At 44.2% G+C, this 15,657-nt stretch overlaps 1 protein-coding gene across 1 annotated transcript in view; it reads left to right on the forward strand.

Annotated features, from left to right (window-relative positions):
* Positions 1-15,657, forward strand: part of GAP43 (growth associated protein 43) — a 127,677-nt gene that overhangs the window by 38,406 nt on the left and 73,614 nt on the right. Inside the window, exon 2 of the mRNA XM_073577084.1 lies at positions 2,431-2,974. Coding sequence (XP_073433185.1) covers positions 2,431-2,974 — 544 coding nt within the window. The remainder of the gene's footprint in view (positions 1-2,430; positions 2,975-15,657) is intronic.

Here is a 15,657-nt window from a genome sequence, read left to right on the forward strand (position 1 = left end):
ATAGATGAGACGCTTTGCACAAAATTTGGCCAAATAATTTCTGTCCATTGACCATCGTCAAGGTGGTCTCAAAGACTGATGGGTCCCTGACCTGTGTGACCACCTCTCTCTTATGTTAGCTTACTGACTGAGCTCTCCGCCTTTCACCAGGTGATGATTTTAATTACAGCAGGTCCCTACCGACCCATAAATGCAGGCATTGCTGACAGAGGAGTCCACATTCACCCAGGAACACAGACATCAGCCTAAGGGAGATGGTCACACAGGTCAGGGACCATCAGTCTTTGAGACCACCTTGACGATGGTTGATGGGCAGACATTATTTGCCCAAAGCGTCTCATTCATTTCCCAAATTTTACATTATGTTTTCTTTTTTGAAAAATAATGTTTCCATTGTGCAGAAGTTTTGTTGTTGGTAAATTCATCGTTATCTTAAAAGCTTGAGTGTCTGAAGCGACTCGGCATCTCCATGACAGCAGGTAGACGCTGCGGATGTGGGCGGTCCGGGGTAGTCAGACCTCTGCAGGCAGCTTTGTGTCCCCCCATGGGGGGTGCATTGATCGTATTGAGCTGTGCCGGTTGCGTTACAATTGCATAAGGCTCTGCTTTTGTTGGGTTTCTCGGCTCCGGCGTGGCAGGTACAATACAATTTCTTCTGTGTCGCCGTCGTACAGAGACTTAATAATTACCTCTTGAAAAGCTCCTCTTTATAATGTGTCCGACGCTTCCTTTCTTCGGCGTTTCACGGTTGTTAGTGGAGAGGATTTTGCAGGATGCACAATATATGGGCAGTCTACGGCCCGGCCCCTGTGGTTCTGCCTGAAATATGTGCACGTCTATATTCTTCCCTTTTTTCTTGTTAGGAAAAAAAGGGTTTAAAGGAATTGTAATGGATTAGAAAAAAACATGCCTGCCTTCCTCCAAAAAACAGATTGACTTCTATTGATTGAAGCTGTAATACCAGACCTGAACAGGGGTGGCGCTCTTTCTAGGACGAAAGTGAGCATGCTTGTCTACTTATGTAAAGGGTTATTCTCAAATGTGCATTGCTGACTTTGGAAGTGAATGGAGAAAGGGCCGACCTATTCATTACCAGTGGCCAGCTCACCACGAATGGCAGGGGTCCGGAGATGCCCATTGGGTAAATAAGAAGTGGACAGCACCATGGATGTGCCGTATACAAGATGGCAGAGATCGAAATGGAAGCCTGGAATTCATTCTTTCCCATATTACCTCTGTTACATAGGAAGTGAGGACAGAGGAAAGGAGAGGATGGGAGGAGGAGGAGGGGGATGCAGCTGCAGTTCCCTGCCCCTGTCTGTGTGTGAGGGTCCTGCTGTGAGAGGGGAGAGGGAGGTGCCTGACACACAGAGCTCTTCTCCAGTTACACATCTATTAATTAAAAGAAATAATCTGGAAAAATTAAAAGGGATTGATACATTGCAAGAAAAGTATTTCTTTAACAGTAACATTTCTAAATGCAAAAAACAAAATCTTTCTACTATTCCACTTCTCACCAGTTCCCGCGCCCAATTTCTTCTGTTGGTTCATCACTGCTTCAGTATTGGCCTGATTGACAGAGCATGTGACCACATCAGCCAATCACTGCCCTCTTTGGATGCATTTTGTGACAAATCAATTGGCCACTGCGATCATAGAATTATGTGATCTTCATTAAGGGCAACATGTCTTCATGCCACTGGGTGTAGGAAACTTAAGGAGTTAGAATGGATACAAATTTGAAAAATATCAGATTAAAGGGTTTGTCCATTAAAAAAATATCTATCACCTATGCACACGACAGATGGTAAATGCATGACTGCTGGAGGTTCGGGACACTATGAAACCCAGAAACCAAGTATCCAAAATCTCATGTAAAAGGAAATGTATATTGAGCGCGTGTGACCACCACTCCTATAGACGGTGAAGAGCTGGTGGTCGCACATGCTCACTACCTCCATTCTCATGTCATTGTGACCATGTCTTAGCGTTGGAAAGGGGCATTTGTTCCCATGTACATAACAAAGTCCAAGTGCATCTGCCTCCTTTGGTCTCCCTAAAGAATTGAGTTTCCGGAATTCCCTCTGTGTTCTTTTTGATATTTTTACGTCTCTTTCAGCCCATACATAATTTTTTTTTTGTAACTGCTACATTGAAAACATCATGGCGTTTAGTAAACCACTCGAGAGTACGTTGATGTGAAGCTCAGGGAAGTCATGAATAATTCATTCCACTTTGTAGCAAGAAGTCATCAATTTTAATTTAATAGACCCAAAAAATTCCCAGAGGCTCCAAAGTATGAAACTTCTTTAATGTTTGTTTTTTTTTTTTTTGTTTTTTTTTTAAAAAGAAAATGACACTTATAACTAAGGCGAGATGTGTTTGTTATAAGGAAGATTTATCAAATGTTCTTCTGTCTTCCCCCTAAAGGTGGAAAAAAATGAGGAGGGCGACCAAAAAATCGAACAAGATGCAAACAAACCAGAGGACAAAGCTCATAAAGCAGCGACCAAAATCCAGGCCAGCTTCCGTGGACATATAATCCGGAAAAAACTCAAGGGAGACAAAAAAGGAGATGAGAACAGCGGAGAACCCGTGGAGAACCACAAAGAAGATGCCAAGGAGGACGCCAACAAGACAGAAAATGACACCCCAAAGACAGAGGAACCCACCAATGATGGACCCTTGTCTGAAGAAAATAAGAAGAAAGTAGACAGTTCTTCAGAAAATAAAAAGCAAGAGGCGGCTTCAGAGGAAGAAGCCAAAAATACAGAAAAACCGTCTAATGAAGTCAAGCAAACAGAGTCAGAAGTAAAGGGCACAAGTGAGAACTCCTCGGGTCAAGACTCCAACCAAGCAAAGGATGAGTCCAAACAAGCCGATGTGCCTGCTGCCAGCCCAGAAGCTGCCCCGGCGAAAGAGCAAGCCAAACAAGACACAGCGGACAGCAGTCAAGATGACAACAAGAAGGGAGGTAAGGAGCAGTGGAGGCAAAGCAGATGGAATACTTTTGTATCTGTTTTGTTAAAAAGTTACTTATTGGTTCTGCAAATTAACATGGAAAATCATATGAAGCCCCTCAGCCAGTCAGTAGCACTGACAAGGATCCTCCATGACTACTCAGAGGCGGGCCTCAGAGATTGTATCACGTGATCTTTATAAGACCTGCTGATTGGCTGACATGTCTCATACATGTTTCCCGAGTTCCCATTTTTCAGACATAAATCCCACCAATTATTCCTTGTAAAACTCCCAGGAAACTGCAATTTGGGGCTTGTTTGGATGCATCAATTGAGATCAAATTAATTGTACAATCCTTTAAAAAAACAGGATAATATCCTTGTTCTATTATTATATGTCTATTATTTATCTAATATCTATGTATTATCTATGTACTGTATCTTTCTATTATCTATTTTTCTATCTATTATCTCTCTATTATCTGTCTATCTATTATATATTATCTATCTATTATCTCTCTATTATCTATCTATCCATCTATTCCATCTATCTATCTATCTATCTATCTATCCATCATCTGTCTATCTAATATCTATCAGTCATCTATGTATATTTCTATGCTCATAAACTTTCCCAGCTTGATAATATGAGCCCACAGCTGTCTGCTTTCTCTTGGCTGGTTATCAAAAATAGGGGGTGATGTCATTTTGTTTATTTATTATTTTAATAGCCATAACATTAGGTCAACATACAGAGCACTAAAGGGTGCCATTTTTTATATGTCCTGGTGTTGTGAAGTTAGATGTCTGTCTTATCTTATTTTATCTTATCTATCTATCTATCTATCTATCTATCTATCTATCTATTTATCTAGCTAGCTATTTTATCTATCTATCTGTCTATCAAGAGTCTTTGCAAAGTTTTAAAGCTTTAACACTTAAACATAATTATTTTTTGCAAGGCATACGTGTCACATGGACGGAACACGGATGACTCACACATACACAAGTATGTCACACGGACACGCAACACCGATAACACCGGTACTGTTTTTTCCAGTACTGGTATCATCAGGACGTGTGAAGGATCCTCACACAGTATGATGTCCAAATTGTACATTCTCTCCCACAAACATTATGATGTCTCCACAGTACATCTCTGTCCCCCCCACATTATGATGTCCTCACAGTACATTGCCCCCCCCACAGTATGATGTCCCCACAGTACATTCCCCCACACACAGTATGATGTCCCCACAGTACATTCACCCACACAGTATGATGTCCTCACAGTACATTGCCCCCCACACAGTATGATGTCCCTACAGTACATTGCCCACACAGTATGATTCTCCCACAGTACATTCCCCCACACACAGTATGATGTCCTCACAGTACATTCCCCCCCCACAGTATGATGTCCCCACAGTACATTCCCCCTACACACAGTATAATGTCTCCACAGTACATTCCCCTACACACAGTATGATGTCCCCACAGTACATTCCCTCATACACAGTATGAAGTCCTCACAGTACATTCCCCCACTCATAGTATAATGTCTCCACAGTACATTCCCCTACACACAGTATGATGCCCTCACAGCACATTCCCCCCCACACAGTATGATGTCTCCGCAATACATTCCTCCACACACAGTATGATGTCCTCACAGTACATTCCCCACACACAGTATGATGTTCTTACAGTACATTCCCCTACACACAGTATGATTCTCCCACAGTACATTCCCCCACACACAGTATGATGTCCCCACAGTACATTCCCCCACACACAGTATGATGTCTCCACAGTACATTCCCCCACACACAGTATGATGTCCCCACAGTACATTCCCCCACACACAGTATGATGTCCCCACAGTACATTCACCCACACAGTATGATGTCCTCACAGTACATTGCCCCCCACACAGTATGATGTCCCTACAGTACATTCCCCCACACACAGTATGATGTCCCCACAGTACATTGCCCCCACACAGTATGATGTCCCCACAGTACATTCCCCCACACACAGTATGATGTCCCCACAGTACATTCACCCACACAGTATGATGTCCTCACAGTACATTGCCCCCCACACAGTATGATGTCCCTACAGTACAGTGCCCCCACACAGTTTGATTCTCCCACAGTACATTCCCCCACACACAGTATGATGTCCCCACAGTACATTCCCCCACACACAGTATGATGTCTCCACAGTACATTCCCCCACACACAGTATGATGTCCCCACAGTACATTCCCCCACACACAGTATGATGTCCCCACAGTACATTCACCCACACAGTATGATGTCCCCACAGTACATTCACCCACACAGTATGATGTCCTCACAGTACATTCCCCCACACATAGTATAATGTCCCCACAGTATATTCCCCACACACAGTATGATGTTCTTACAGTACATTCCCCTACACACGGTATGATTCTCCCACAGTACATTCCCCCAAACACAGTATGATGTCCCCACAGTACATTCCCCCACACACAGTATGATGTCTCCACAGTACATTTCCCCACACACAGTATGATGTCCCCACAGTACATTCCCCCACACACAGTATGATGTCCCCACAGTACATTCACTCACACAGTATGATATCCTCACAGTACATTCCCCCACACACAGTATGATGTCCCCACAGTACATTCCCCCCCACACAGTATGATGTCCCCACAGTACATTCCCCCCCACACAGTATGATGTCTCCGCAGTACATTCCCCCACACACAGTATGATGTTCTTACAGTACATTCCCCTACACACAGTATGATTCTCCCACAGTACATTCCCCCACACACAGTATGATGTCCTCACAGTACATTCCCCCACACACAGTATGATGTCCCCACAGTACATTCCCCCACACACAGTATGATGTCCCCACAGTACATTCCTCCCCACACAGTATGATGTCCCCACAGTACATTCACCCACACAGCATGATATCCTCACAGTACATTCCCCCACACACAGTATGATGTCCCCACAGTACATTCCCCCCCACACAGTATGATGTCTCCGCAGTACATTCCCCCACACACAGTATGATGTTCTTACAGTACATTCCCCTACACACAGTATGATTCTCCCACAGTACATTCCCCCACACACAGTATGATGTCCCCACAGTACATTCCCCCCCACATAGTATAATGTCTGCACAGTACATTCCCCTACACATCCGATTTGTCTGGGTGTCCTGCTTAATTGCTTTTATAATGGTTGTCCCCTACCTGTAGAATCCACATATAATATAAAGCAGTCCTCCTTGTAAAATAAAAAGTGCAGATACTTGTCTCCTGAATTGGCAGCTTTCCAGGAATGTAGTCACCAAGTCTCGCATGACATTATTATGTCACATGAGCCCTGTAACCAATCAAAGGCCAATGTTTGCTTGCGGTACTCTCACTTTTGAGGATGAGCGTAAAGCAAACCATTAGCAGTCAATGATTGGCTGCAGGGCTCACATGGCATGAAAATGTCACTAGAGCCTTGGCGCCAATATTGCTGGAACGACGCTAGTGGAGAAAGTGAGTATATGTTTTTCTACTTCATTAACAAATAGGTTTTTCAGGTAGTGGAAAACCCCTTTAAGCTGGCTGCTACAGTTACGGTATACTGAACTGTATCTGTGTTTTGAAGACACAGATTCTGATGAAGTCAGAACATACAATGGCTTGCGAAAGTATTCACCCCCTTGGCTCTTTACCTATTTTGATAAATTACAACCTGTTTATAAATATTTTTGTAATCTGATTTGTGCGTTACGCATCAGCACTAAATAGTGAAGTAAAAAAATATAGGCAAAAATTACATTTATAGGATCAAATAGCTAAAAATGGCTACAGTATGTGCATGTTTATTTACCACTTTTGCATGCAGCCCCTAAACATTTCTAGAGCAAGCAATTCCCTTCATAAATCCCATGCTTAGTGACCGGACATCCCCCTGTGTGCAATCTAAGTGTCACATGTCTGTCAGTGTATACACTTTATCTTTACTAAAAGGCCACAGAGGCTGCAACACCATTAACAAGGGCACCACTAACCAAACAACACCATGAAGACCAAGGAGATCTCCAAACACCACCATGAAGATCAAAGAGATCTTCAAACAACACATGAGGACCAAGGAGATCTCCAACCAACACCATTAAGACCAAGGAGATCTCCAAACAAGTCAGGGACAAAGTTGTTGAGAAGTACAAGTTAGGGTTGGTGTGGAGACACAGCATTGTATCTTACTTAACCAGACACCCACTTTTAGTAAGCTAGGAAGAATAGACTGTTAGCTATATGTTGACTTTTAAAATTTATGTGTTTCTTTCTGGTTGGTCAAGAAAACAGACATTTGATATAAAATATTGTTTCTCTTATCCTTGATGACTAGTGATATTTACTGGCATGCTAATTATGCATTGTCTAGGCCAGATAGTTTGTTGACCTTTTAAAGGAGGAAAAACTATGCAAATAGATCTCAATTCTTGCCCTTTATTTGTGAATACTGGATGAAGGACTCTTGTTAATTACATAAAGGGTAATATGCCTCTGTAGAGAGAGACTGAGACAGTCAGCGATTCAGGCAAGACAACCAAGCATCCAGGGACTCTACAGGCCAGCAGCCAAGGCATCATGGCTCCATCCCAAGGGATACAGATTTATCATTCTACAGGATGCCATTCTAGGGGACCTCGGCCCCAGTTGGAAGAATACAGATCTGCTCCATTGACCATCGCTGAACCATAGATACATTTGTGAAAACCATGTTGGGACCTGCCGGACACCTGGAACCTATGGATACATTTGGAGAAAGCCAGGATTGAGACCTGCTGGTCGCCTGACTCCATGGAGATTTTCGGAGAAGCCAGGTTTTAACCCTCTGGTCAACTGTCCTTGTAGTTTAATGGACTGTCAAATTCCTAAGCTTGTCGTTACCTTCTCTTTGTGTGTGCCACAGTCGGGGTAGTTGATTCTGGAAGAGGAAACCAGGTTGTGACTCTCCGGCCAACTGGTCCTTGTACCTGAATGGACTGTCATCTTCCTACGCTTGTCGTTACCTCTACTCTGTGTGCATGCCACAGGTGGGGTAATCAACCATGGAAGATCTGAAGTGACAGCTGCTATTATCCTGGTGAGTCAGTGGAAGGGTGAGAATCTGTAATGAGCATCATCTTGGATACTGTGCTGGGGTTTACTAAAGTATTGCCACACTGTTTTACCCTCACCCTATGTTGTCCAAGTAGCATTATGCCCACGTTAAAGGGAGAGCAGGTGTTCAATGGGAAAATCCAAGGTCCACGGGGTTTCAGCTAGGGGCCCGGGACGCCCGCCGACCCCCCCGTGTCTCCACAGTTGGGTTATATATAAAAATTTCTCAACCTCTGATGATCCCCGAAGCACCATCAAATCCATTATCATCAAATGGAAAGAACATGATACCACAACAAATCTGACAAGAGAGGGCACCCACCAAAACTCCTACCAAAAGGAGGGCATTAATCAGAGGGACAGCACTGAGACCAAAGGTAACCTTGATGGAGCTGCAGAGTTCCCAAGCAAAGACTGGAGTATCTGTCCATATGACCACAATGAGCCATACACTCCATAGAGGTGGCTTTTATGGAAGAGTGGGCAGAAAAAAACCTTTACCACACACCAATTGTAAGGCTCATTTTGAGTTTGCCAAAAGACATGTGGGAGACTCCCCAAATGTATGGAGGAAGGTACTGTGGCCTGATGAGACCAAAGTTTAACTTTTTGGCCACCAATGTATATGCTATGTCTGGTGCCAAACCAACACAGCTCATCCCACCAAGAACACCATCCTCACAGTGAAACATTGTGGTAGCAGCATCATGCTGTGGGGATGTTTCTTGGGAGCAAAACCTGTTTCAGTCTGTTAGCGATTTGAGACTGGGATGGAGGTTCACCTTCCAACAAGACAATGACCCAAAGCATACTGCTAAAGCAACACTTGAGTGGTTTAAGGGGAAATTTGGAAAGTTTTTGCAGTGGCCAAGTCATAGCCCAGACCTTAATCTAATTGAGAATATGTGATCAGACGTGAAGATTGCTGTTCACCAGAGGAAATCATCTAACGTTAAGGAGCTGGAGCAGTTTTTCCTTGATTAATGGGCAAAAATACCAGTGGCAAGATGTGGAAAGCTCATAGACATAGAGACTTATCCAAAGCGAATTTCAGCTATAATTGCAGCAAAAGGAGGCTCTACAAAGTACTGACTTTAGGGGGTGAATAGTTATGCACAGTGAAGGTTTCAGTTATTTTGTCCTATTTGTTGTTTGCTTCACAATAAAAAGAAAACCAAATGTTCACAGTTGTCGGCAAGTTCTCTACATGAACTGATGCAAACCCTGAAAAAAACTGTGAAATTCCAGGTTGTGAGACGTAACAAAACACAAAATGCCATGGGGGTTAATACTGTCGAAAACCATTATAACTCTGACCTTCTGGACAGCAGGGCCGTTCTCCATTTTCAGGACTGTCCCACTGGATTTGGGTCGGTTCTGAGGTATGGTATAGTTTCATGGTATGATGGGAGTTGTAGTGCTGCAAAAATTAAGTTGTGTACTGGAAATCAGTCTCTACATATAATATTAGAAGGGGTCAAAAATGGCAGGACTCGCCCCTCAGGTTCGTTGTAATAATGGCAGTTGCAGCAGTCAGAATGACAGGTGGTCCTAATTATTTCTAAAACATAAAGAGAACAACAACTCTCTGAAAATTGTGGAAGTCCCATTGGAAGAAATAATTATGTAAAATTGACCAAGATCAGTATTTGCAGATGGTTTTGACAATCTCAACTGTTGGGAGATGTAGTTCTGTTTTTCTTGGGGGGGGGAAAGTTTGCAGGGAATTTATTGGGAATTGTTATTTAATGGAAACGTGTCATTAGAAAATGACTTAATTTTTAGAAATATTGTACGTCCTCCCCCCTGTACAATGACTGGTAACACCTCTATATACAGTAGATAACACATGATCAACCATTCACAATAGGTGATATCACAGCTCACCTCCTCCCCCCTGTAAAATGACTGATAACACCTCTATATACAGTAGATAACACAAGATTAACCATTCACAATAGGTGATATCACAGCTCACCTCCTCCCCCCTGTACAATGACTGATAACACCTCTATATACAGTAGATAATACAGGATCCACCATTTACAATAGGTGATGTCACAGCTCACCTCCTCCTCCTGTACAATAATTTTATTTCTATAGCGCTAACAGTACTTTACATTTCAGAGGAGACTTGTACAGACAATAGACATTACAGCATAACAATAATCACATAGATCATAACAAATACCAAGAGGAATGAGGGCCCTGCTCGCAAGCTTACAGTCTATGAGGAAAGAAGGAGACACGAAAGGTGGGTGGTAACAGTTGCCCTGTTTGTATGGACCAGCCATAGTGTTAAGTGTGTAACAGTACAGACACAGAGGGCTAATGGATGCATAAAGCATGTGGGAACATGATGCGGGGAACCTGGTTATGGTAAAACTTTTGGCTGTGCCACATAGGGATAGATTAGGTTAATGTGCTGAGGCGATAGGCCAGTCTGAATAAATGCGTTTTCAGGGCACACTTAAAATTGTGGGGATTGGGGACTAATCGTATTGACCTGGGAAGTGAATTCCAAAGAATTGGCGCAGCACGTGTAAAGTCTTGGAGACGGGAGTGGGAGGTTCTGATTAATGAGGATGCTAACCTCAGGTCATCAGCAGAACGGAGGGCGTGGGTAGGGTGGTATACTGAAACAAGGGAGGACATGTAGGGTGGTGCTGAGCCATGGAGGGCTTTGTGGGTGAGGGTAATAAGTTTGTACTGGATTCTGGAGTGGATGGGTAGCCAGTGTAATGACTGGCACATGGTAGAGGCATCAGTGTAACGATTGGCAAGGAATATGATCCTGGCAGCAGCATTCAAGACAGATTGGAGGGGGGAGAGTTTGGTAAGAGGGAGACCGATTAGTAGAGAGTTACAGCAGTCCAGACGAGAATGAATAAGAGAAACAGTTAGAGTTATTGCGGAGTCAAAAGTAAGAAAAGATTGAATTCTATATAACACCTCTATATACAGTAGAGAACACAGGATCCACTGTTCACAATAGGTGATGTTACAGCTCACCTCCTCCTCCTCCTATATAATGAGTGATATCACCTCTATATACAGTAGATAACACATGATCCACCATTCACAATAGGTGATATCACAGCTCACCTCCTCCCCCTCCTGTACAATGACCGGTAACACCTCTGTATACAGTAGATAACACAGGATCCACCATTCACAATAGGTGATGTCACAGCTCACCTCCTCCTCCTGTAGAATGGCTGATAACACCTCTATATACAGTAGATAACACAGGATCCACCATTCACAATAGGTGATGTCACAGCTCACCTCCTCCTCCTCCTGTACAATGGCTGATAACACCTCTATATACAGTAAGAATCACAGGAACCACCCAGCAGCTGATGTCACAGCTCACCTCCTCCTCCTGCCTTCACAATGACTTTTCCACTTGCTCATTATATGCTTCAATACAAAGGATAGGGTCAGAGTCGATCACTGCTGGTAATAAACATGGGATTTCCTGAAACAACATGACATCAGAGTCTAATGAAGCCGCAGTGTCCAGTGTAAAAACTGTAAGATTTCTCATTTATATTGTTAATATAGATTGTGATATGGAAAAAAAAAATAACTAAAAAGTTTTAAAAATGCATTTAACCCCAAAACCTGATTGAAGCAACAGATCGTTTTCTGGTGGCACATTCTCTTTAAGCAATTCCCTAACATACAGTTAATGCGGCTCCGATCGGGCGGAGGAGACGGAGTCGTCACCGATTTTTCTTTTATTTATTTTAATATGAAAAGTAAATTAGAAGATGTAAATTTTCTTTGCGCCGGAGGAATCTATTTTATTGGTGCATTTCTCCTGCGGGGCAGCCCCACGCTACGCGAGCGCACACGGACGCTGATCCTCCTCAGGACTTTCTATTCTCCTAATTTATGGCGGTGTCACAGCCCCCCCCCCCCCCCCCCCCCCCCCCGCTCCTAATATACCCCATGGTGGTTTCTAAATGGATGTAATTACTTAGGAGGGGACGCCGGCTGCAGAGCAGGTAAAGGGGACCCCGCCAGCACCAGGGTTGTTATAGACAATTCTGCAGTAAAATGTAACGAGCAGGAACCGGGATATTGTGAAACATTGTTTCCAGGAGATGAGCAGATAAAATGTGATTGTCAGCAGTTTAGGGAGGTCACATTGGACTCTTCTCTCTGAACGCAAATTCATCAAGGTATAATTAATCAATGTGAAGAAAATTATAGTTTTCTGCCTGTTGGGCTGAACGTTGATTTACAGTTAATTAAAATCAATAAAAATAATGTACAGTGGGGCAAAAAAGTATTTAGTCAGTCAGCAATAGTGCACGTTCCACCACTTAAAAAGATGAGAGGCGTCTGTAATTTACATCATAGGTAGACCTCAACTATAGGAGACAAACTGAGAAAAAAAAATCCAGAAAATCACATTGTCTGTTTTTTTTTCATTTTATTTGCATATTATGGTGGAAAATAAGTATTTGGTCAGAAACAAGCAAACAAGATTTCTGGCTCTCACAGACCTGTAACTTCTTCTTTAAGAGTCTCCTCTTTCCTCCACTCATTACCTGTAGTAATGGCACCTGTTTAAACTTGTTATCAGTATAAAAAGACACCTGTGCACACCCTCAAACAGTCTGACTCCAAACTCCACTATGGTGAAGACCAAAGAGCTGTCAAAGGACACCAGAAACAAAATTGTAGCCCTGCACCAGGCTGGGAAGACTGAATCTGCAATAGCCAACCAGCTTGGAGTGAAGAAATCAACTGAGGGAGCAATAATTAGAAAATGGAAGACATACAAGACCACTGATAATCTCCCTCGATCTGGTGCTCCACGCAAAATCCCACCCCGTGGGGTCAGAATGATCACAAGAACGGTGAGCAAAAATCCCAGAACCACGCGGGGGGACCTAGTGAATGAACTGCAGAGAGCTGGGACCAATGTAACAAGGCCTACCATAAGTAACACACTACGCCACCATGGACTCAGATCCTGCAGTACCAGACGTGTCCCACTGCTTAAGCCTGTACATGTCCGGGCCCGTCTGAAGTTTGCTAGAGAGCATTTGGATGATCCAGAGGAGTTTTGGGAGAATGTCCTATGGTCTGATGAAACCAAACTGGAACTGTTTGGTAGAAACACAACTTGTCGTGTTTGGAGGAAAAAGAATACTGAGTTGCATCCATCAAACACCATACCTACTGTAAAGCATGGTGGTGGAAACATCATGCTTTGGGGCTGTTTCTCTGCAAAGGGGCCAGGACGACTGATCCGGGTACATGAAAGAATGAATGGGGCCATGTATCGTGAGATTTTGAGTGCAAACCTCCTTCCATCAGCAAGGGCATTGAAGATGAAACGTGGCTGGGTCTTTCAACATGACAATGATCCAAAGCACACTGCCAGGGCAACGAAGGAGTGGCTTCGTAAGAAGCATTTCAAGGTCCTGGAGTGGCCTAGCCAGTCTCCAGATCTCAACCCTATAGAAAACCTTTGGAGGGAGTTGAAAGTCCGTGTTGCCAAGCGAAAAGCCAAAAACATCACTGCTCTAGAGGAGATCTGCATGGAGGAATGGGCCAACATACCAACAACAGTGTGTGGCAACCTTGTGAAGACTTACAGAAAACGTTTGACCTCTGTCATTGCCAACAAAGGATATATCACAAAGTATTGAGATGAAATTTTGTTTCTGACCAAATACTTATTTTCCACCATAATATGCAAATAAAATGAAAAAAAAACAGACAATGTGATTTTCTGGATTTTTTTTTCTCAGTTTGTCTCCCATAGTTGAGGTCTACCTATGATGTAAATTACAGACGCCTCTCATCTTTTTAAGTGGTGGAACTTGCACTATTGCTGACTGACTAAATACTTTTTTGCCCCACTGTATATTGTAAATATTTATCTCTATATATATAAAATTGAATGTATGTACGAGTATGTGTGTGTGTCACCAACCAATCATGAAGCATCTTTCATTTCACCAGAGCTGTTTAAAAGAAGCTGAGCTGTGATTGGTTGCTATGAGCAACAGTTTTCCCACTCCATGACAACACCTCAGCAGACACAGGTGGGAGAAATCTAGCATCCCCGGGAACATAAGCTCCCAGCCATTGTCTGCCCCCAGAAAGGAGCAGAGAGCACAGGACAGAAATGAATCACATCCTCCCTGGCCATATACTCAAATATTAGGGGTAGTAGTCCGGAGGCTCTGACGGGATGATGTGGGATATTAGGGATCGTAGTCCGGTGGCTCTGGCTGACAGGATGATGTGGGATATTAGGGGTAGTAGTCCGGTGGCTCTGGCTGACGGGATGATGTGGGATATTAGGGGTAGTAGTCTGGTGGCTCTGGCTGACGGGACGATGTGGGATATTAGGGGTAGTAGTCCGGTGGCTCTGGCTGATGGGATGATGTGGGATATTATGGGTAGTAGTCCGGTGGCTCTGGCTGACGGGATGATGTGGGATATTAGGGGTAGTAGTCCGGTGGCTCTGGCTGATGGGAAGATGTGGGATATTAGGGGTAGTAGTCCGGTGGCTCTGGCTGACAGGATGATGTGGGATATTAGGGGTAGTAGTCCGGTGGCTCTGGCTGACAGGATGATGTGGGATATTAGGGGTAGTAGTTCGGTGGCTCTGGCTGATGGGATGATGTGGGATATTAGGGGTAGTAGTCCGGTGGCTCTGGCTGACAGGATGATGTGGGATATTAGGGGTAGTAGTCCGGTGGCTCTGGCTGACGGGATGATGTGGGATATTAGGGGTAGTAGTCCGGTGGCTCTGGATGACGGGATGATGTGGGATATTAGGGGTAGTAGTCCGGTGGCTCTGGCTGATGGGAAGATGTGGGATATTAGGGGTAGTAGTCCGGTAGGTCTGGCTGACGGGATGATGTGGGATATTAGGGGTAGTAGTCCGGTGGCTCTGGCTGACGGGATGATGTGGGATATTAGGGATCGTAGTCCGGTGGCTCTGGCTGACAGGATGATGTGGGATATTAGGGGTAGTAGTCCGGTGGCTCTGGCTGACGGGATGATGTGGGATATTAGGGGTAGTAGTCCGGTGGCTCTGGCTGACGGGATGATGTGGGATATTAGGGGTAGTAGTCCGGTGGCTCTGGCTGATGGGAAGATGTGGGATATTAGGGGTAGTAGTCCGGTGGCTCTGGCTGACGGGATGATGTGGGATATTAGTGGTAGTAGTCCGGTAGCTCTGGCTGACGGGATGATGTGGGATATTAGGGGTAGTAGTCCGGTGGCTCTGGCTGACGGGATGATGTGGGATATTAGGGGTAGTAGTCCGGTGGCTCTGGCTGACGGGATGATGTGGGATATTAGGGGTAGTAGTCCGGTGGCTCTGGCTGATGGGATGATGTGGGATATTAGGGGTAATAGTCCGGTGGCTCTGGCTGACGGGATGATGTGGGATATTAGGGGTAGTAGTCCGGTGGCTCTGGCTGACGGGATGATGTGGGATATTAGGGGTAGTAGTCCGGTGGCTCTGGCTGACGG

The sequence above is a fragment of the Dendrobates tinctorius genome, unplaced genomic scaffold (assembly GCF_039654945.1).
Source record: "Dendrobates tinctorius isolate UK_male_01 unplaced genomic scaffold, ASM3965494v1 ptg000054l, whole genome shotgun sequence".
Classification (NCBI taxonomy): Eukaryota; Metazoa; Chordata; class Amphibia; order Anura; family Dendrobatidae; genus Dendrobates; species Dendrobates tinctorius.